At 36.6% G+C, this 24,249-nt stretch overlaps 2 protein-coding genes across 3 annotated transcripts in view; one reads left to right on the top strand and one right to left on the bottom strand.

Annotated features, from left to right (window-relative positions):
• ART3 (ADP-ribosyltransferase 3) overlaps positions 1–24,249 on the top strand; it is a 145,431-nt gene that overhangs the window by 51,126 nt on the left and 70,056 nt on the right. The gene's annotated exons all lie outside the window — the stretch shown is intronic.
• On the bottom strand, positions 5,695–7,388 carry CXCL11 (C-X-C motif chemokine ligand 11). The gene is made up of 4 exons (XM_035004772.1): positions 7,183–7,388; positions 6,481–6,607; positions 6,294–6,366; positions 5,695–6,066 (listed from the first exon to the last, which is right to left on the bottom strand). Exons 1-4 carry the CDS (start codon positions 7,337–7,339, stop codon positions 6,025–6,027), a joined length of 399 nt encoding a protein of 132 aa, XP_034860663.1. The 5' UTR covers positions 7,340–7,388; the 3' UTR covers positions 5,695–6,024.

Below are 24,249 nucleotides of genomic sequence, written 5' to 3'. Positions count from 1 at the left end.
GAATAGTGCTGTCTGAACATTTGTGTGCAAGTTTTTGTTTGAATAACTGTTTTTATTTCTTTTAGTTATATACCTAGGAGTGGGATTGCTGGGTTATATGGTAATGCTGTTTAACTTACTGCCCTTACTTTTCAAACCAGTGTTTCCTGAAATGTGGGACAATGCCAGGGGGCTCACTGATAATAACATTTAATATTCATTAATCTCATTTTAATTTTAGCCTCCCTGATTAAATCATGGAAAGTGTCAATTTGGTGTTAGTATAGCTTTCAAACACCTCATCAACTATGTTAATCTCTCTTTGACAAACAGAGAAGGCCTGAGGCTTTGAAATTTGGCACAATAACATCTAGCTGGAATTTAGTATTTGTTCATTGTGTTTCCTTTTATTGTTACTTTTTTTTTTAAGATTTATTTTTTTGGGCGCCTGGGTGGCTCAGACGGTTAAGCGTCTGCCTTCGGCTCAGGTCATGATCCCAGGGTCCTGGGATAGAGTCCCGCATCGGGCTTCCTGCTCCGCCGGGAGCCTGCTTCTCCTTCTGCCTCTCTCTCTCTGTCTCCTGTGAATAAATAAATAAAATATTTTTTAAAAAAGATTTTATTTGTTTTTTGACAGAGCACAAGCAGTGGAAAGCAGCGGGCAGAGGGAGAGGGAGAAGCAGGCTCCCCGCTCAGCAGGGAGCCCAATGTGGGGCTCGATCCCAGGACCCTGGGATCATGACCTGAGCCGAAGGCAGATGCTTAGCCGTCTGAGCCACCCAGGCATCCCTTATTGTTACATTTTATTTCTATAGCAAGTGATACTGATTTCACACATAGTAGTGAAAATTTGCCTTTTTATGTAAATGTAAGTAAAATAAAAGTGATAACACAGAATTTGCAAAATATAATGAAGATTGATCAGAAAATATGGTAAAAAATTGTGAAGATGGTATGAGAATGACTTGAAGTTTGGGAAATACAGACCTGAGCTATGACAACGTATTTCTTTTCCCAGTCTTTCCCAATTCCAATTGACCTCCTGTCCTATTCCCAGAATAATTTAGAATATTTGGATAGGTTCATTCTCCTATTTATGAATGTTTAATGAATCTCCACTTTATAAAGAGTAAAACTCAAGGTTGGTTAGTTGGACTTTTGAAGTCCTTTATATCTTCACTCCAAACCAATCTAATTATTATTTTCAAAACTCACCTTCTACTTTCTTACCATTGTACATTCCTGCATGCTCTTTCTCTGATGTAAGTTCCTTTCTCTTTAGTTTTGATTGCCAGTCATTCTGTTCTCAAATATTTTGAGAGTCTCATGTGCTAGGTACTTTACTGTGGATTAGGACTAAAATGGCTTTTTTTTTTAATTTAATTTAATTTTTTTAAATTTATTTTTTATTTATTTTTATTTTTTTTTAAGATTTTATTTATTTAGTTGACAGAGAGAGAGAGGGAACACAAGCAGGGGGAGTGGGAGAGGGAGAAGCAGGCTTCCCACAGAGCAGGGAGCCCGATGCGGGGCTCGATCCTAGGACTCTGGGATCATGACGCGAGCTGAAGGCAGACGCTTAATGGCTGAGCCACCCAGGCGCCCCTTTAATTTTATTTTATTATGTTAATCACCATACATTACATCATTAGTTTTTGATGTAGTGTTCTATGATTCACTGTTTGCATATAACACCCAGTGCTCCATTCAATACATGCCCTCTTTAATACCCATCACCAGGCTAACCCATCCCCCACCCCCCTCCCCTCTAGAACTCTCAGTTTGTTTCTCAGAGTCCATCGTCTCTCATGGTTCGTCTCCCCCTCTGATCCCCCCCCCCCATTTTTCCCTTCCTACTATCTTCTTTTTTTGACATACAATGTATTATTTGTTTCAGGGGTACAGGTCTGTGATTCAACAGTCTTACACAATTCACAGCACTCACCATAGCCCATACCCTCCCCAGTGTCTATCACCCAGCCACCCCATCCCTCCCAGCCCCCACCACTCCAGCAACCCTCAGTTTGTTTCCTGAGATTAAGAATTCCTCATATCAGTGAGATCATATGATACATGTCTTTCTGTGATTGACTTATTTTGCTTAGCATAATACCCTCTAGTTCATCCATGTCATTGCAAATGGCAAGATTTCGTTGTTTTTTTTTGATGGCTGCATAATATTCCATTGTGTATATATGTATGTGTGTGTACACACCACATCTTTTTTATCCTAAATGGCTTTCCTTTTGAGCTTGTACTTGTGGGAGGGAGAGTAGATATTAGGCAGGAATAAATCTTTACAGTTAACAGTTGCAGTAAATACAGTTACAATAAATAGTGTGATAGAAAAGAAGACAGTGTTACAAATACAAATAGTATATTTAGTCTGAGATTGAAGGGGTGGTGATGACCTCTTGGTGAAAATGTCATGTAAGCTGAGATTTAAGTCATTGGTAGGTGTTAGTTTAGTGAAGAAACGGGCAGAGGGAATAATATGTGCAAAGGTACTAAGGTGGGAAGAATCTTGGCTCAATATGTTCATTCTTTAATATGCTTATTTTGCCATGAAGAAATTTAAGTATATGTTATCTACTCAATAATAATGTACTGGTTTATACTGCTTTCCTAAAAGAAATTTATCATGTAGTCCTAACTCAATGATTTTTTAAAGATACTCTAAAAAAAGAAATGACTGCCGATAGTAAAATATTAGATCCAGGTCTTAAAACTATCCTGGGAATTTATATAGAAGTTTCATTTCAATATGGAAGTTTATATATAAGTTTGTGATATATAAAATATTTATGCTATATATCTATATTATGTCTTTATACTATACGTATCTGTATTATACTATAGATATGTGAATAAATTATATAGATTTATATACAAATACCTTGGATAACAGTTGGCATCTTATTATTGCTTGTAGGCACCAGTCAGAAAACCATTCAGTAAGAGGGCCTATTTGGAGCCAGATACCCTGCTCTGCTACTTTTCTGTCCATTCTATGATCCACTTTATGGTTGGCTCTGATATCAGTGGGAAAGATGCACAAATGATATGTTAACATCGCTTTTTTAAAAAAGATTTTATTTATTCATTTGAGAGAGAGATTGAGAGCACAAGCAGTGGAGAGAGGCAGAAGGAGAAGAAGAGTTCCCGCTGAGCCAGGAGTCCAATATGGGGCTTGATCCCAAGACCTGGAGATTATGACTTGAGCCAAAGGCAGATGCCCAACCATTTGAGCCATGCAGGAGATCCCCCCCTTTTTTGTTTTTAAATACACAGAAATATCACATTATTTTATGGTAATTTTATAACAAATATTTTCATGTTTCAAATGTATAGGTGTCTATAAAAAGTGCTAAATCAGCTAGAATTTTTGGTTATGTGCAGAGAAACCAACACTCGTTAGCTTCAACAGAAGAGGAATTTAATTGTTAGTTGAAGAATCTGTAGGAAGACTGAAAAGTCAGGCTTGGAAAATGGACAAAAACCCAAGGGAGCTAGCTTGCAGGAGGGACTAGCCATAGTCATGTTCTAGGAATATGCGTTAGGAAGCCACAAATCTAATAAGATTTATACTACTACTACTACTGCCACTTTAAATACTTCTTTTTACTGATAGCATCTTTGTGGTGCCAGCTGGAGTTCAAAGTCTAGGGTAGGCGTGGTCAGGCTAAGACCTTGCTCTGGCTGCCTGGGAGGATCTCCTTCCTATGGTTTTCTCTTTTGACCTCCAACCCAGACTCCCATAATAAGGGATTTGCCCTAAGTAAAAAAGGGGTTTGGACCTAGGAAGACCCCTTTAAAAAAGGAGACCACTGTCTTTCACAATTACCCATTAAAATATATTTTTAAACAATTCTATGTGATGACAGGTAGCTGTATATTTCTTGAAATACAAGTTAAAATTGTTAAAGGCATCTCAATTTTTAGAAAACAAGAAGGGTTGTGATATTTTACTACAAGAAAATGATTTTGATTCTTTTCAAATTAAATTTGTCTAGATATCCCAAAATTTTATGGTGTAGGCATGATTAAAAAGTAGATTATGTGTTTTTCTAAGAAAAAGAATCCTAGAGTACAGATCTTTTACCTCTTTGGTTAGGTTTATTCCTAGAGATTTTATGGATTTTGGTGCAGTTGTAAATGGGATTGATTCCCTGATTTCTCTTTCTGCTGCTTCATTATTGGTGTACAGAAATGCAACAGATTTCTGTATGTTGATTTTGCTCTCTGTGACTTCACTGAATATGTGTATCAATTTTAGCAATTTTTGGTGGGGTCTCAGATTTTCTGTATAGAGTATCATGTCATCTGCAAATAGTGGAAGTTTGTCTTCCTCCTTGCTGATTTGGATGCCTTTTATTTCTTTTTGTTGTCTGATTGCTGTGGCTAGCATTTCCAGTATGATGTTAAATAAGAGTGGTGAGAGTATATATCCCTGCCTTGTTCCTGACCACAGAGGACAAGCTCTTAGTTTTTCCCCATTAAGGATGATATTAGCCATAGGTTTTTGGTAAATGGCCTTCATTATGTTGAGGTGTGTTTCCTCTAATCCTACTTTGTTGAGGATTTTTATCATGAATGGATGTTGTACTTTGTCAAATGCCAAATTATGGAAAGAGCCCAAATATCCACTGATTAATCGAAGGATAAAGAAGATGTGATACACACACACACACACAGAGTGAAATATTATGGTGTGCGTGTATGTATGTGTATATATATATATACACACACACAGTGAAATATTGTGATATATATATATATAGAGAGAGTGAAATATTACTCAGCCATAAAGAAAATGAAATCTTGCCATTTGCAATGATACGGATCGAGATAGAGAGTATTATGCTAAGCAAAATAAGTCAGAGAAAGACAAATACCATAGATTTCACTAATATGTGGAATTTAAGAAACAAAATAAATGAACATAGGGAAAAAAAAGGCAAACCAAGAAACATGCTCTTTAGAGAGCAAACTAAGGGTTACCGAGGGGGGGTGGGGGGGGGGATGGGTTAAGTAAGTGATGGGGATTAAGGAGGGGCATGTATGATGAGCACCCGGGTGTTGTATGTAAGTGTTGAATCACACTTGAATTCTACACCTGAAACTACTTTACACTGTATATTAACTATAACTGGAATTTAAATTAAAAAAAGAACCCCAGAAAGTAAAGGTGATTGCCAGATACATGCATATATTCATTTTTTAACATTTTTTGTAGGCAAAAGTGTTTTATATTTAAAATGTATCCAAAATATTGCTACAATTTGTAAGTATAGATAAAACCAAAATGCACAGTAAACACATATCTTTATTGCACATCTCAATGAAAGGGGTGCATGGGTGGCTGAGTTGGTTAAGTGTCCAACTCTTGGTCTCAGCTCAGGTCTTAATCTCAGGGTTGTGAGTTCAGGCCCTGCATTTGGCTCCCAGTGTGAAGCCAACTTAAAAAATAAATAAATAAAACCAAACCACCACCCCAAAATCTCAATGAAAAGAAAAAGTTGCTTAAAAAATCAAATTAAGACCAGAACTACTAATTCAGTTATGAAATATTTGCACTCTTACCTGTTTCCTTAGCTTATAATTTTTTTCATAGTACATTTCATGAATTATAGCCTTTTTATAAAACAGTAATATATATAAGAACATATATGTGCTATGGCTTTTGGGTAAAAAAATGTGGATTTGCATTAAAAATTATTTGGGGAATGTTTATTACACACATGGATGCATTTGACTCATAGGTCTTGACTCCAGTAATAATGTTAATATCTTCATTGTAAGTGAAGGTTGTAATATGGCAGATAGATCAAGTCCAAACACATAACTTCTAGATACAGAAATGTTTTCATAGTCACAAAAGAATAGTTCTAACCATCAGATTTCTGAGGTTTGCTGACGTAGAAATGAAAGAACATACTTTGCAAGAGGCAGGAGAAAATCCATTTCCTATTGTGGAATTCTTATCACTTTAGTTGTCACAGTTAAACTTGTTGTAAGTTTTCAAATCCTCTTTTCCCAGGACTTTCATACATTTTGGTATTTTAAAAAATTCATTCTTCCAGTTTTCTGAAATGAGAAAATGAGAGATTTTAAGCGTTGTGCTGCTCTTGTTGCCCAGTGATTGAGTTGACATGTAAAAACATATGGCAGGAAAGGAAAGCTAGTTAAACCAAAGACTTCTTATCAAAATGCTTCACACAAAATCCTAGCAGAATCTTTTCTGCAAGTCTGTTTTCTCAAAAGATCTGTCTTGGATAAAATCAATTATAAAATATCAGTATCTGGTACCCTACCTTGATTATAATGCTTGCTTGCTTCGATTTGGGATTTAGGCATCTTCGTCCTTTATGTGCTTTCAGGGTGATACTGTTAAGGGAAAATCCAAAACAGTTTTAAATTTTGGATGGAAAAACATAAGCAAAACAAAAAAACATAAAAAAGCTTCCCACCACTGTCATCTTTAGCAAGTTCGTTACTTACATCACTTCTATTTTGTCACAGTTGTTACTCGGATAAATTATGGTCGCTTTCTCAATATCTGCCACTTTCACTGCTTTTACTCCAGGTCCTATGCAAAGACAGCGTCCCCCTTTGAACATGGGGAAGCCTAGAACAGATCACAGCATCAGTTACTAATACATCTGATTGCAACAGATGATTGTAGTTTATAATCCTGGTGAAGAATATGAGCAGGGTTTTCATTAAGGATAAAGATAGCAATTTGTCAAATAGCACTTGACATTGCTGTTACTGGGAAAGGAACATAAGTAAGATGTTGATTTTCTCCTTAAATTTGTAAACAAACCATTAAAGAATAAAGGGAAGTATGAAAATTTATTGGAGATTAAGATTATTTGCTTCTTGTTCTTGTGCTCAAGAATATTTCCAGGAAGCTAATAACATTATCTTACATAAAATCTTAACATTTAAAACTACTGCTAAAGGCTCTTGCCAGATACTGTAGGCAAATCAAAAACTCCATCAAGTTTATCAGTTCTAGTTTCACCAATCATCTCTAGTACCTTAAACACTTCAAACATTTTCTGTCAAAGCAGTAGTAAATTCTAATGTGTGAGGTTAAATAAAAATTTACTAAATCTTTTAAGAAAAGATGGGAAAAAAAAGACATTTGAAGCATTAGAAAATAAATTTATAAGCTAAGAAGTAAAAGGTACCATATACCTTGAACAATTGTAGCACAGACTATCACAGCCAAGGCTATAACCATGCCCTTCACACTCATGTTTGTCTTTTGCAGCTGTTGCCGCTGCTTCAGTGTCGATCCTCTTCTTGGAGGGAGGAGAAATGCTGAACGTGAAAGGAAGTTCTTGACTGGCATATGTAGGGCACTTTTATATACCTACAATCCTCTTAGGGCAACAGGAATTCCCCTCCTTGAGTCATGCTCTTTTGCTTCCAGGAGTTTCTGTTTTGTTCCCATCTACATGTCACTGTCCTTTCCTGTTTGTTACAGTGCTGCAAGTAATAGGAATGTGAAAGCACTTTGTAAAGAGTAAAGAGCTATATAAACATAGAATCGGGTACACCCAAATGGGAACCAGCATTCTCAAAGTAGCATTTCCTAGAAATGTATTTCATTATGGGATTGACCATGGGCAGTGAATTCTGATTGCCATTCATTCTTTCAGTCAGGAAGGTTGTCTTCCTACTCTCAGTCTGTTCACCCTCCATTCTTCACATCACTATACAAAAGAACATTCTTAAACAGTTTTTATCACCTTTTGCTTTTAAGTCCAAACTCTTAGTATGTAAGACCTACATTATTTGACATCAAATGACTTTTATTTAACCTTATTTATATTTATACTGACTATAATTGCACATCTAAAGAAGTCTCCCTGTACTTCTGAATTTATATCCATTTGTTTTTGCATGTTTAATAGTTTTTACTTTATGTATATTTTAGTAGTAGTATTTAGTGTATAAAGTTGTCTGACTTGTGGATTTATAAAAAAATGATCCTCTTTTCTCATGTGATTTTTTTACATCTTGGGTTCTACTTTGATATAACCCTTATTTTCTTACTATGTATATTTATCTTTTCCACCCAAGCTTTCTAGCTCCATTTGTTTTAAATGGGTCATATGCAGATATTTTAAAATGTATCTAAAGGCTGTTTAATGGGTGAATTTATTTACTGAGTAATTGGTAATTTGTAAACTTTTAAAAATGCTTTCTTGCTGTTTCCTGTTTTATTTTTTTTTAATTTCAGTATAGTTAACTATATTGTTCTATAGTTATATATAGCTAATATATAGTTAACAGTATAGTTCTATTAGTTTCAGGTGTATGAGCTAGTGATTAAAAAATTATGTACATTAGGGCGCCTGGGTAGCTCAGTCGGTTGAGTGACTGCCTTCAGCTCAGGTCATGATCCTGGAGTCCCGGGATCGAGTCCCGCATTGGGCTTCCTGCTCAACGAGGAGCCTGCTTCTCCCTCTGACCCTCCCCCCTCTCATGCTCTATCTCATTCTCTCTCTCAAATAAATAAATAAAATCTTAAAAAAAAAAGGGGGGGGGGCGCCTGGGTGGCTCAGTTGGTTAAGCGACTGCCTTCGGCTCAGGTCATGATCCTGGAGTCCCGGGATCGAGTCCCGCATTGGGCTCCCTGCTCGGCAGGGAGTCTGCTTCTCCCTCTGACCCTCTTCCCTCTCGTGCTCTCTGTCTCTCATTCTCTCTCTCTCTCAAATAAATAAATAAAATCTTTAAAAAAAAATTATGTACATTAATCAGTGCTCATCATGATAATTGTATTCTTGTTCTTTCTTCACCTATTTCACCCATCCCCCCACTCACCTCCTCTCTGGTAACCATCAGTTTGTTCCCTATAGTTAAGGGTCACTTTTTTGGTTTGTCTCTTTTTTTTCCTTTGTTCGTTTTTTTGTTTGTTTCTTAAATTCCACATAGAGTGAGATCATATGGTATTTATCTTCTCTGAGTGACTTCTTTTGCATAGTATTATACTCTAGATCCATCCATGTTGTTGCAAATGGCAAGATTTCTTTTTTTATGGCTAATATTTCTGTGTGTGTGTGTGTATATTTCTATATCTATATATACAGATTTATACACATACCTCATCTTTATACATTCATCTGTTGATGGACACTTGGGCTGTTTCCACGATTTGGCTATTGTGAATAATGCAGCAGTAAACATAAGGGTGCATATATCCTTTTGAATTAGCATTTTCATATTCTTTGCTTAAATACCCAGTAATGTGGTTACTGGATCATATGGTAGTTATATTTTAACTTTTGGAGGAACCTACATACTTTTTCCCACAGAGACACTAGCAGTTGGCATATCTAGATTACTTTCTCACTTTAAATTAAATGTCTTTTCTTGAACATTTTTCTTACTTGAATACATTGTTTTAAATTTTGCTAGTAATCCATAAAGTTTTTTTTTTTTTACCTTACATTTTCGCATTATATCAACCATGAATAGTGTCTTCTGGTTCTTTCTTTTGTAAGATGAGAAAATCACTCTATCACACATTTCCTCCTATTTCCTACTTCTGTTGCATAATCTGGGATTTAGGTAGTCTACTGTTCTCAGATGATTATTTTATATTATTTAACTTCTCTTTTGAGAATTATAATTTACATTTTATCCTGAAATCATATATTTATTTACACATATTCCACATTTAAATTCGTTTAACAACCAAAAATTTTTAAAACGTTAGTTTTTCACAATCTTATTTTTTTATTGACATATAATTTAGATACCAAAAAATTTACCACTGTAAATATACAGTTAAATGTGTTTTTTGTTTGTTTGTTTTAGAAAGAGAGAATGCACGCATGAGCTCGGGGAGGGGGGTGGCGGGCAGAGGGAGAGGGAGAATCTTAAGCAGGCTCCATGCCCAGTGTGGAGCCTGCTGTAGGGCTAGATCTCACTACCCTGAGCTGAAATCAAGAGTTGGATGCTTAACTGATTGAACTACCCAGGGGCCCCAGTTCAGTGGTTTTTTAGTAAAATTGTACAATATCTGATCCCCAAAACCTTATTTTGATTCCAGTATGGTTAACATACAGTGTTGTATTCCCAAGTGTACAATATAATGATTCAATAATTCCATATATTACTCAGTGCTCATCAAGATAAGTGTACTCTTAATCCCCTTTACCTATTTTTTTTTTTTAAAGATTTTATTTATTTGACAGAGACATAGAGAGAGAGGGAACATAAGCAGGGTGAGCGGGAGAGGGAGAAGCAGGCTTCCCGTGGAGCAGGGAGCCCGATGCGGGGCTCGATCCTGGGTTTGATCCCAGGATGCTGGGATCATGACCTGAGCCGAAGGCAGACGCTTAATGACTGAGCCACCCAGGTGCCCACCCCTTTACCTATTTCACCCATCTACCCACCTACCTCCCTTCTGGTAACCATCTGTTCTCTATAGTTAAGAGTCTGTTTTTTTGTATTGTCGCTTTTTATTCCTTCATTCATTTGTATCTCAAATTCCATGTATGAGTGAAATCATATGGCATTTATCTTTTCTCTGACTTCTTTTGCTTAGCATTATACATACTCTAGGTCCATCCATGTTGTTGCAAATGGCAAGATTTCATTCTTTTTTATGGCTTTTTTATGGTTTTACCACATTTTCTTTATCCATTCATGTATGGATGAACACTTGGGCTGGGTTCATAATATGGCTATTGTAAATAATGCTGCAATAAACATAGGGGTGCACATATCCTTTTGAATTAGTGTTTTCATATTCTTTGTGTAAATACTGGATCATATGGTAGTTATATTTTTAATATTTTGAGGAACCTCTATGCTTTTATCCACAGAGGCTGGACCAGATTGCTTTCCTACCAACACAAGGGTTCCTTTTCCTCTATATACTCACTAACACTTGTTTCTTGTGATTTTGATTTTAGCCATTCTGACAGTTGTTAGGTGATATCTCATTGTGGTTTTGTTTTGCATCTCCCTGATGATGAGTGATGTTGAATATCTTTTCATGTGGTTGTTGGCCATCTATATATTTTTCTTTGTAGAAATATCTGTTCATGTCTTCCCATTTTTTCATTGGATTATTTGTTTTATTGGTGTTGAGTTGTGTAAGTTCTTTATGTATTTTGAATACTATCAGATACGTTATTTGCAAATATCTTTCCCATTGCATAGGTTGTGTTTTAGTCTTGTTGGTTGTTTCCTTTTTTGTGTGGAAGCTTTTTATTTTGATGTAGTCCCAGTGGTTTATGTTTGCTTTTGTTTCCCTTGCCTCAGGAGATGTATCTAGAAAAATGTTGCCACAGCTGATGTCAGAGAGATTACTGACTGTGCTCTCTTCTAGGATTTTTATGGTTTCTGGTATTGCATTCAGGACTTTAATCCATTTTGAGTTTATTTTTGTGTATGGTGTAAGAAAGTGGGCCAATTTCATTCTTTTGCATGTAGCTATTCTAGTTTTGCCAACACCGTTTGTTGAAGAGACTGTTTTTTTCTCATTGCATATTCTTTCCTCCTTTGTTGAAGATTAATTGACCATATAATTGTGGGTTTATTTCTGGGTTTTCTGTTTTGTTCCATTGATCTATGTGTCTATTATTTTTTAAGAGATGTGGGGAGGGGAGGAGGGAGAGGGAAAGGAAGAATCTTAGGCAGGCTCCATGCCCAGTGTGGAGCCCAACACAAGCTCAGTCTCACAACCCTGAGATCATGACCTGAGCTGAAATCAAGAGTCAGACGCTTAACCAACTTAGCCACCCAGGCACCCCTGTATGTTTATTTTGTGCCATTACCATACTGTTTTGAATACTGCAGCTTTGTAATATAACTTGAAATCTGGAATTGTGATACTTCCAGCTTTGATTTTCTTTCTCAAGATTGCTTTTGTTGTTCGGGGTCTTTGTGGTTCTACACAAATTTTAGGATTGTTCTAATTCTGTGAAAAATGCTGTTGGTGTACTGATAGGGATTGCATTAAATCTGTAGATTGCTTTGGGTAGGATGGACATTTTAACAATATTTGTTCATCCAGTCCATGTACATGGAGTGTCTTTCCATTTGTTCTTCTTGCCTTTAGTTTCTTTCAGTGTTTTATGCTTTTCATAGTACACGTCTTTCACCTCCTTGGTTAAGTTTAGTTTCTAGGTATTTTATTATTTTTGGTGGAATTATAAATGTGATTGTTTTCATAATTTGTCTGCTTTATTAGTAGTGTACAGAAATGCAACAGTTTTCTGTACATTGATTTTGTATCCTGTGACTTACTGAATTCATTTATCAGTTCAAGTAGTTTTTTGGTTCAGTCTTAAGGATTTCTATCCATAGTATCATGTCATCTACAAATAGAGTTTTACTTCTTCCTTACCAGTTTGGATGTCTTTTATTTCTTTTTGTTGTGATTGCTGTGGCCAGGACTTCCTGCACTATGTTGAATAAAATTGATGAGAGTGGGTATCCTTCTCTTGTTCCTGACTGTAGGGGAAAATTCTCAGTTTTTCTTTATTAAGTATGATGTTGGTTGGGGCTTTTCATATAAGGCCTTCATTGTGTTGAGGTATGTTCCCTCTAGACCTACTTTGTTGAGGGTTATTGTCAAGGATGGATGTTTTACTTTGTCAAATGCTTTTTCTGCGTCTATTGAAATGATCATATGGTTCATATCTTTTCTCTTATGGATGTAATGTACCACATTGGTTGATATGCAAATATTGAACTACCCTTGCAACCCAGGAATAAATCCAATTTGATCATGGTGAATGATTGTTTTTAATATGTTGTTTGATTTGGGTTTGCTAGTATTTTGTTGAAGATTTTTGCATCTATACTCATTAGAGATATTGGCCTGCAGCTCTCTTTTTTGTACTGTCTTTATCTGGTTTGGGTATCAGGGAATGAACTTGGACGTTTTCTGTCCTTTTGTATTTTGTGGAATAGTTTGAGAAAAATGTGTATTAACTCTTTAAATATTTGGTAGAATTCACCTGTGAAGCCATCTGGTCCTGGACTTCTGTTTGTTGGAAATTCTTTGATTACTGATTCAATCTCATTGCTGGTAATCTGTCCAAATTTTCTATTCCTTCCTGATTCAGTGGGGAGGTTGGCATAGAATTTTTCATAACATTCTCTTACAAGCTTTTGTATTTCTAGTGGTGTCAGTTGTTATTTTCTCTTTTTCACTTGTGATTTTGTTTGAGTCCTCTCTCTTTTTGGCTGAGTCTGGCAAAAGGCTTATCAATTTTGTTGATCTGTTCTCTTGGGTTTTTTCTTTTTTAATTTGATTTATTTCTGCTCTGATTATTAATATTTCCTTCCCTCTACTGGTTTTGGGTTTTTGTTCTTTTTCTAGCACTTTTAGGTGTATGGTTAAGTTATTTATTGGAGGTTTTTCTTGTTTCTTGAGGTATGCCTGTATTGCTATAAACTTTCCTCTTAGAACAGTTTTGGTGCATCCCAAAGTTTTTGGACCATTGTGTTTTCATTTTCATTTATTTCTATCCTTGGATTTCTTTCTTGATTTCCTGGTTAACCTATTCATTATTTAGTAGCATGTTATTTAACCTCTGTATTTATGGTCTTTCCAAATTTTTTCTTGTGGTTCATTTCTGGTTTCATAGCATTGTGGTCAGAAAAGATGCATGGTATGACTTGGATCTTTTTGAATTTGTTTAGACTTGGTTTGTGGCCTAATATTCTAGAGAATGCTCTGTGTGCATGTAAAAAATATGTGTATTCTGATGTTTTAAGATGGAATGTTATATATATATATAGTTTATATATAAATAAATAAAAATAAATAGATAAAATAAAACAATAAAAAATAAATAAAATCTATTTTCTCTGTTATAAGTATTGCTACTCCAGCTTTCTTTTGACATCTATTTGCATGATAAATGTTTTTCCATTCTCTCACTTTCAAGATATGGTGTCTTTAGGTCTAAAATGAGTCTCCGGTGGGTTGCATATTGATGGGTCTTTTTTTTAATTTTTATTTTTTTTTAAAGATTTTATTCATTTGACAGGGATAGATACAGTGAGAAAGGGAACACAAGCAGGGGGAGTGGGAGAGGGAGAAGCAGGCTTCCCGCAGAGAGAGCAGCCTGATGTGGGGCTCAATCCCAGGACCCTGGGATCATGACCTGAGCTGAAGGCAGACGCTTAATGGCTGAGCCACCGAGGTGCCCCTTGTGAGTCCTTTTAATAATTTTATCAGATACACGTATTTTTTTTTTTTTTACTACTTTTGTGCTTCATATTTTTCTTACTCTTACGGTCTGCCCTTTCAACTCAAAAAGTCCCCTTTAACATTTCTTGTAGGGTGGCTTAATGGTCATGAATTCCTTTAACCATTGTTTGGGAAACTTCTTTTAAAATTTTATTTATTTATTTGAGAGAGATGAGAAAGAACTAAAGGGAAAGCATGAGCAGGGAGGGGCAGAAGGGGAAGCAGACTCCCTGCTGAGCAGGGAGTCGGATACAGGGCTGATCCCCAGGACCCCAGGATCACAACCTGAGACGAAGGCAGACGCTTAACCAAGCCACCCAGGAGTTCCTGAACTCTACCTAATTTCTGATATTAAAGAAGAGATATCTGAAAGATGAGCACAAAGAGAAGAAATAAGCTTTTAGCTTTCAGTGATTGAAGATTTGAAAAATAGTTATAGTTCAGTTTACTTTTAGCTTTTTAACTATGTCTATTCATGCTGGTCAGAGACAGGCTTTTCTTGTTCCTGGAGTTGAATAATGTTTTTCCATTGTCTTGATTAAATTTATTGCAAAGGAGAGGGTTTCCTAGAATAGTAAGCTACAGGTGATTTACTGAACTACAGCTTTTTCATTTTCTTAGAAGTTACTCAAGATTTTGATCTACCATTCCTTGTCTGAAAACTTAATATTTACCCTTTTGGAATGAGAGTTATCAAATAATCATTATTTGCTCTTTTTTTTCCTAAAGATTGTATTTATTCATTTAGAGAGAGAGTGAGCACAAGCTGGAGGAGGGGGAGAGGCAGAGTGAGACGGAAACTGCCCACTGAGCAAGGAGCCTGATGCTAGGCTCCATCCTAGAACCCTGGGATCATGACCTGAGCTAAAGGCAGATGCTTAATTGACTGACCACCCAGGTACCCCCATTATTTGCTTTTTAAAGTGTAGCATATAAATATTGTTTATCTAGGACCAAATTTACTTGTCTTGACCTGTTACTTTTTGCCAGGTTTACTGCCAAGTTGATTTTATTAGGTTATAATTAACAAGTGTAGAAGAGAAGCTACTTGATTTGTTTTCACAGTAATTCAGAAGGGAAAAAAAACATGGGTTTAAAATGAACTACTTCCATTTAAAAATTTAGGTAAAATTTAAAAACCTCGTATAGTAAAATTTAGAACACAGAATAAGAAACAAGTTCTGTTACATCAGTAAATAGATTAACCCTCTTTTCCATGTCTTCTGTACTCCTCACAGAATGCTGCCATTAGCATGTATTGAGCCAGGAGCAGTGGGTTGTACAAAGTAGCTTCAATATCATCATAAACCTCAGAGAAGTCATTTTTCTCACAACAAAGGCAGTTTTATGGATGGCCTTAAACTCGCTGCCTGAAAAATGACTCTAATCCACAACTGCCAGGTCAATGTGGATGTTCATGTTAATTTTCTGAGTTGGGAAACAACATGTCTATCGTTAGGGGTTAGAAGCATGTGAGACATTAGCAGTGAGCAACTTTACAAACAGCTAATTGAAGGAAGTTTCATTCAATACGAGTGAAAGTTATGCAGTAGCTTCACTTACCATTAGTTTACTTCCATGCTATTCAGAGAAGTTGGAAGAGAGGAAAATTGATCTGGCTGTTACTATTTTGGGGCTAGTTGGAAAAAGAGTAATGCACAAAAGGATCATGCCTGGAGAGAAGAGTCCTGCATGTGAATGTTAAAGGAGCAGCTGTGTATGTAGGGTATGAAGCTGCATTGGATTTATTTGTATATATTTTTTAGTAGGATAAGAAAATAGCTGTTTATAAGGAGCATTTTGGTACATGTGACTTAAGAGTTGCAACTAAAGGTTTATCAGTGTAATGTTTTAAATAGGAGATATAGTCAAAACTATAAAAACAAAAGGACTAGAAGGATATTTTTTGTTACAATATTATCTTGATACTTAGAATAAATGACTTTCGGATTCAAAACAAAAACAACTTTTAAATATTTAGATTGGCTATGTATTATTTTTACTTTGTACATTATGCTGAATGCTATTTTCCTTTTTAATAAAAAGCCAACAAAACTCTATTCTCATTTTCTTATTTCTGAGATTTTCCTAACTTCCTGGTTCCACCTTAGATATACAACCTAGCTTGCTTTCAGTATTCTTTCTTTTAACGTGGGGGTAGGTAAGTACTAGGAGGAATAGTCAGGGAAACATGGCTCACTCCTCAGCTCTAGTTCCTACTGTGCACCTTGCATCTGTATCAGTCGTAGGCTGAATATACGGTGGTAATAGGATGGGTGATAAAGACCACAACTGCCACCATTTGTTGGATGCCTGGCATATGCTACTGTACATACTGTCTCACTAGTCCTCAGAATAATTCTGTAAGGAAGGGCACCACCATCCACTGTTTAAAATGAGGCTTCAAAAGATTATGTAACTCTTCTTCAAAACATTTAACACATTTAGTAACACTTTAGTGAGTAGCGGAATTGGGACAGTAGCAGTGATAAAGCACACTGGAGTTCCATTCTGTGATGAAACGGGAGTGAAAGGTCCGAAGTGAAAGGTCTCAGAGGTCTGAATTTGTGATTCCCAGATATAAGCTTCCCGGAAAATAGAAAACTCAAAAGAAGATTGGAGTAGAAGACTAAGTATGGAATAATTTTGGATAAATAGACTCTTAGGGTCCTGGTGAAAGAGCAGTTAGGAAAGCTTGAGAAGGTCTAGAACCCATTTAATATATATTGTGAGACTTCTTAAAAATTTCCCTTTGTTAGTAATATTTATCTCTATTTACCCATCATGACTAGCAGTAGTGACTCATAGAAAACTTTAGAATGGATGGTTACGCCAGGTATAGAGAAAAAAGCAAGAAGCCTGTGTTCTTTATTCAGTTAGCTGAGATGGACAGCTAGCTACTGGTCTTCGGCAGTAGTTGAAGTCAGTGCAAGAGGCAACCAGCAGGTCAGTCCCTCTCCTTAGGAATTTATACTGGATGAAGGTCTTAGATCCTTCCAGGAAAAACAGGGAAGGATAGAGGAGGAGGTAACGAAACTGTTTTAGGACATCAATGTTAACTGTCACAGTGCTGCTCCTTATTGTCATCAGTTCATCCCACCACCTTTCTTCTTTAGCCTATATTCTAAATCCTTTCTTAGAGTTCCAGTAGCCTTAATTTCCACCTGTCTCCTCATCCCAGGCCCCTTCCCTTCTTGTACCTTTGAAGTTTGAATGTACATATTTGGAAGGATGCCAGGAATCAGCCCAGCTAGTAGATGGAGTTCTGTAAGTTAAACTAGTGGAGGAAGACTTTTCCTTGTAGTTCTGGAGTCTTCACCAAATCTGAAGAATGTGCAGAGTCCAGAGCTGAGTCTAGAAAACTAGAGAGAGACTGTGAACATATTGCCAAAATTGAGGTCTCAGAAATAGGTCTCACATTGATAGAATCCAAGAATTAGGGAAAGAGAAAAGAAGTTTTAGAGTAAATGGCCTTGGGAATTGCCAAGAACAAGCATTATTGCTTGTTCCTAGAAGAAATTCCTAGAAGAAAACATAGGTGGTAAGCTCCTTGACATTGGTCTTAATGATGTGTTGTGGATCTGACTCCAAAAGCAAGAGAAACAAAAACAAATGAGACTACATCAAACTAAAAAGCTTCTGCTCAGTGAGGGAAATCATCCTCCAAAAGGCAACCTGCTGAATAGAGAAGATCCCAATAAGGGGTTAATAGCCAAAATATATAAAGAACTCCTACAACTCAACAATGAAAAAAATAAGCAGTCAGCAGAATGGGCAGAAGATCTGAATAGACGTTTTTTCCAAGGAAGATAGACAGATGTCCAACAGTCACATGAAAAGATGTTCAGCATCACTAGTTTCAGGAAGTGAAAATCAAAACCACAATGAACTATCACCTCACACCTGTTAGAATGGCTATTTTCAGAAAGACAAGAAATAACAAGTGTTGGAAAGGATGTGGAGAAAAGAGAACACTCATACACTGTTGGTGGGAATGTAAATTGGTACAGCCACTATTGAAAACAGTGGAGATTCCTCAGAAAATTAAGAATAGATTTATAGTATGATCCAGCTATTCCACTTCTAGATATTTATCCAGTGAAAGTGAAAACACTAAATTAAAAAGACATATGCACCCCTCTGTTGATTTCAGCATTATTTACAATAGCCAAGATATGGAAACAATCCAAATGTCATTGATAGGTGAATGGATAAAGAAGTTGTGGTGTATATATATGGACAATGGCATTATGTCTGAGCCATAAAGAAGAGTGAAATCTTGTTATTTGCGAAGACATGAATGGACCTTGAGGGTAGTATGCTAAGTGAAATAAGTCAGATGGAGAAGGACAAATACCACATTATTTCATTCATATGGAATCTTAAAAACAGTACAAAAACAAACTCATAGATACAGAGAATAGATTGTTTATCAGAGTGGGAGGGGATTGAAGGGTAGGTGAAATGGGAGAAGGGGGTTGATTATATGCTCATGGATCATACCTAGACTTTTGGTGTAGTGCATACAGATACCGAATTACGATGTTACACACCTGAAACTTATATAATGTTATATACCAATTTTATCTCAATAAACAATAAATCATAGTTACCAAAAATAGGTCTATCCTTTCTTGAGGCAATCTCTGTTAACTACTTATTTTTTTAATCCTTCAGAGAATAATTACTCTTGAACATTGATAGCAGCCCCCTTTAGTTTTCACCCATGATATTCAGAGCTGTGCTTTGGCAATCTTCTGTTCTCTTTTCAGAAATTTCTCATGGCATGCTGACTGTTGTAGATAGCAACTATGTTGGAAACTAGGGAATCCCATCTGAGGTAGTCTGACAAGAAGCCTTTATGAGTGCACTTGACCCTTGAACAACATGGGTTTGAACTGTATGGGTCCACTTATATGTGGATATATTTTGATAGATATAGTACTGTAAATATATTTTCTCTTCCTTATGATTTTCTTAATTTTCTTTTCTCTAGCTTTATTGTAAGAACATAGTATATAATATAACATACAAAATATGTGTTCATCAACTGTTTATATTATTGGTAAGGCTTCTGGTCAACAGCAAGCTATTAAGTTTTTGGGGAATCAAAAATTATAAATTTTTGACTGTGTGGGGATTTGGCTCCCCTAATCCCTGCATTGTTCAAGGGTCAGCTGTAAAGTGTTAATTACTCATAAGTAACAGTTACAGTCTGTACAATAAAATTAAGTAGAATCAAATTTCATTTAGAATTTAGCCAAGAAGTTCTGCTGTTACTGTCATGAATCATTTAATTAATATGAATGCCCTTTTCTTTCTTTCTTTTTTTTTTTTTTTTAAGATTCATTTATTTTAGAGCTGGGGAAGGGGTAGAGAGAGAGAAGCAGACTGTGCCGAGCATGGAGCCTGACTCAGGGCTTGATCTCGTGACCCTGAGATCATGACCTGAGCTGAAAACAGGAGTCAGATGTTTAACCAACTGAGCTACCCAGGTGCCCCATGAATGCCCTTTTCATCATAATATTGAGATTACCTACTTATTTTAAACCCAACTTGGTAGCCATTGTCATAGTGGCTTTGTTTATATTCTTTAAAATGAAGGAAGATTATGATGTGTGGAATACTTGTAGATAGGACCTTTGGGAATTTGAAGGAATTACTTGAGTCTGGTTAGCAGATAATGTAGAGACTGAACCTGAGCCTCCTATAACTGCCAGAGGTAGAGGTTTGTACAGGGTGCATATTACTCTGAAGAAAGATTCTTTTTTTTTTTTTTTAAAGATTTTATTTATTTATTTGAGAGAGAGAATGAGATAGAGCATGAGAGGGGGGAGGGTCAGAGGGAGAAGCAGACTCCCCGCTGAGCAGGGAGCCCAATGCAGGACTCGATCCTGGGACTCCAGGATCATGACCTGAGCCGAAGGCAGTCTCCCAACCAACTGAGCCACCCGGGAACCCTGAAGAAAGATTCTTTTAATGAAAGAGAAAGTTGCTAAAATGCATATATTAACAGTTAACTGAGCTTTATAATTCTAGGAATTAATCACTGCCGTTGCATTTGTTTAGAGAAATTCATTTCTTTCTGTCATCAGGAGCAAATAGGGAAAAAGCAACTAGTTATTTAAAAGGTGAGAAAAAGAGCAGGAAAGGTTATTTCTTGGTTTTAAGTTTAAAAGATTGTTAGTTGAACCTTTGAATTTTTGTTTATCTAAAACCTTGAATTAAGTGGCTTTTAGCTTACATTCTCAATTGTTCTCAGTTGATTTTTTTTTTAAGATTTTATTTATTTGAAGGGGGTGCAGATGAACGGGGGGAGGGGCAGCAGGAGAGGGAGAAGGAGACTCCCCGCTGAGCAGGGCCTTTGCAGGGCTCAATCCCAGGACCCCATCCGGGATCATGACCTGAGCCGAAGGCAGATGCTTAACTGACTGAGCCATCCAGGTGCCCCCTCAATTGATTTTTCTACTTGTAGATAACCTCAGAAGAAAAATAAATGTTTTTGACTTGCCATCCAGTACTCCCTTCACATATTCAGGCAATCCCTAGTTGTGTGGACAGCTCAGTAAAATGACCAAATGATTTTGACATTAAAAAAAAATGGATTAGTGAAGTTCACTAGCATTAAGGGTAGAGGAATTTACTTAAGAAAAAAAACCCAAGCAAACCATGTAAATAGGAGTTGGAGAACTGCCGCATTTTTCCATGACTCATGAAGAGAGATGAGGGTTGCAGAAGAAACCATTAGCTAAGTAGGGGTGGGTATGTAGCACTAACACCAGTAAAGTAAGCAAAACGCTTGTTGATGGGGTATGGTCAAGAAATCTGTGAGTTATGGGTTAGGGAGTCAGAACCTACATTCTTAAAGATGTTAAAATGATGGTGTAATTTTTAAACTTGAGAGGTCCCTCCAGGACAGTAACTTTGTCTGATTTGTCTGCTATTTCCTCCTAATTGCTTTACATAAAACTTTTTCCCTCCAAATGTGTGTGTGCGTGTGCACGTGTGTGTATATGTGTGTGTGTATATGAATATTTAAGTTGAGTTATAATTGATACACATTATTTTAGTTTTAAGTGTATACAACATGATCTGATATCTGTAAATATTGCAAAATGATCACCACAAATCTAGTTAATGTCCATCACAATACATACAGAATTTTTTTCTTATGATAAGAACTTTTAAGATCTACTCTCAGCAACTTTCATGCATGCAATACAATATTAACTATAGTTGCCATGCTATATATTACATCCCCATGACTCATTTTGTACTGGAAGTTTTTACTTTTTGACACCCTTCCACCATTTCACCAGCCTCCCAACCCCCCATCTCTGGCCATCTGATTTTTCTGTGAGCTTGGTTGGCTTTTTTAGATTTCCACATGTCAAATGAGGTCAAGTAAAGTTTTAATAAATATATTTATGTAATTCTTGGCTTACAAAATCTAGTTAATTTTTCAGGTACCTGAAATTCAAGCCCAAGAGTAAGATAGAACTTAGCCATTAAATAATAATAGCATCTTTCAGAGTTGTTGTAAGGTGTTGCCGAAACTTCTTTCTCTCCTTCTTTCTCTTTCTGGCCACTAGCCAATGTAGACCTGTACCTGAATCTATCCTACAAGGAAGAGTAGGTTGGGGACAGCTGTGATCTCAGGAAAACCTGATATTTGCAATAGACAAAGAAGGGAAGGCATGAAGAAACAGGAAACCTCAGAATCTCATGCAGTGCTTCTGGTTTGGAAAAGAGTGTCTCTCTGGTTAGTGAACCAGTCTGCTGATGCTGAGATCTGAAGGATATATAATAATCAGTTATGCTAAATGGTACATTAAGATTAAAACATGGAGGAATCCTGAGTTAGACTCAAATATCTATTTCCAAATTTTATTAGCATTTTCATATATTCTACTTAAGTCTTTGATTGATACAGGCATACCACATTTTATTGAGCTCCACTTCATTGCACTTTGCAGATAATGTGGTTTTTTTTACGGATTGAAGATTTGTGGCAACCTTGTATTGAGCACCATTTTCCCAACAGCATTTGTTAACTTTGTGTAACATTTTGGTACTTCGTGTAATATTTCAACCTTTTTCATTATTATTTGTTATGGTGATTTGTGATCAGTGATCTTTGATATTACTATTGTAATTGTTTTTGGGAGTCATGAATTGTGCCTATATAAGACAGTGAACTTAATGTTTCGTGTGTTCTGACTGCTCTGTTGTTTCCCCATTTCTCTCCTTCTCCGTCTCTATTCCCTGAGACACAACATATTTTTTTTTTTTAAGATTTTATTTATTTATTTGACAGGGAGAGACACAGCGAGAGAGGGAACACAAGCAGGGGGAGCGGGAGAGAGAGAAGCAGGCTTCCTGTGGAGCAGGGAGCCTGATGCGGGGCTCGATCCCAGGACCCTGGGATCATGACCTGAGCTGAAGGCAGACGCTTAACGACTGAGCCACCCAGGTGCCCCAAGACACAACATACTGAAAATAAGCCAGTTGCTAATCCTACAATGGCCTCTAAGTGTTCAGGTGAAAAGAAGAGTCACATGTCTCTCACTTTAAATCAAAAGCTAGAAATGATTAAGGTTAGTGAGGAAGGCATGTTGAAAGCCGAGATAGTCTGAAAGCTGGACCTATTTCATCAAACAGTCAAGTTGTAAATGCAAAGAAAAAGTTCTTCAAGGAAATTAAAAGTGCTATTACAGAGAACACATGAATTATAAGAAAGTGAAATAGCCTTCTTGTTGATATGGAGAAAGTTCTAGTGGTCTGGATAGAAGATCAAACAAGCCACAACAGTCTCGTAAGCCAAAGCCTAATCCAGAGCAAGGCCTAATTCTCTTCAATTCTATGAAGATTGAGAGAGATGAGTTGTCGGACATGTTTGAAGCTAGCCTATGTTGTTTCATGAGGTTTAAGGAAAGAAGCCCATCTTCATGACATCAAAGTACAAAGTGAAGCAGCAAGTGCTGGTATAGAAGCTGCAGCAAGTTATTCAGAAGATCTGGCTACGGTAATTAATGAAGTGGCTACACTACACAGAGTTTCAGTATAGACAGAACAGCCTTCTACTGGAAGAAGATACCATCTAGGACTATCATAGCTAGAGAGGAGAAGATAATACCAGGCTTCAGAGCTCAAAGGACAGGCATACTCTCTTGTTAGGGACTGATGTAGCTGGTGATTTAATTGAAGCCAGTGCTTATTTACCATTCCAAAAATCCTAGGGCTTTTAAGAATTATGCTAAATCTACTTAGCCTGTGCTCTATACAGTAAATAGAACAACAAAGCCTTGGCAGCAGCACATCTATTTACAAAATGGTTTACTGAATTTTTTTGAAGTTTTAATTTAAATTCTAATTAGTTAATATACAGTATAATATTAGTTTCAAGTATACAATAACAGTGATTTAACATTTCCATAGAATATTTTAAGCCCACTGTTGAGAACTAATGCTCAGAAAAAAAAGGTTCCTTACAAAATACTACTGCTCATTGGCAATACACCTGGTCACACAAGAGCTCTGTTGGGAGATATGTAGTAAGATTAATATTGTTTCATGCTTGCTACCACAACTTCCATTTTGCAGCTCATGGATCAAGGAGTAATTTCAACTTTTCTTATTTAGGAAATACATTTTGTAGGGCTACTGCTGCCATTGATAGTGATTCCTCTGATGAATCTGGCAAAATAAATCAAACACCTTCTGGGATGCCTGAGTGGCTCAGTCAGTTAAGCAGCTGCCTTCGACTCAGGTCATGATACTGGAGTTCCAGTATCGAGTCCCACATCAGGCTCCCTGCTCAGCAGAGAGCTTGCTTCTCCCTCTGCCCCTCACCCTGCTCATGCTCTCTCGCTTGCTCTCTCCCAAATAAATAAAATTAAAAAAAAAACAAAACCACCTTCTGAAAAGGATTCACCATTCTAGATGCCATTAAGAACATTAGTGATTCATAGGAAGAGGTAAAAAATGTTAACATTAACAGGAGTTCGGAAGACATTGATTCCAGTCTTCATGGATGA

This window comes from Mirounga leonina, unplaced genomic scaffold (genome assembly GCF_011800145.1).
Source record: "Mirounga leonina isolate KUSES-001 unplaced genomic scaffold, KU_Mleo_1.0 Mir_129, whole genome shotgun sequence".
Taxonomy (NCBI): domain Eukaryota; kingdom Metazoa; phylum Chordata; class Mammalia; order Carnivora; family Phocidae; genus Mirounga; species Mirounga leonina.
This window is presented reverse-complemented; position numbering and strand designations above follow the sequence as displayed.

Excerpts from the sequence above, each read along its gene's own strand:
- CXCL11 (XM_035004772.1), bottom strand. The coding sequence starts at position 7,339 with ATGCCAGTCAAGAACTTCCTTTCACGTTCAGCATTTCTCCTCCCTCCA. Across the intron at positions 6,367-6,480 it reads TGTGACAAAATAGAAGTGAT|TATCACCCTGAAAGCACATA; the intron begins GTAAGTAACGAA and ends TTCCCTTAACAG. Across the intron at positions 6,067-6,293 it reads AAGCAAGCATTATAATCAAG|AAAACTGGAAGAATGAATTT; the intron begins GTAGGGTACCAG and ends TTCTCATTTCAG.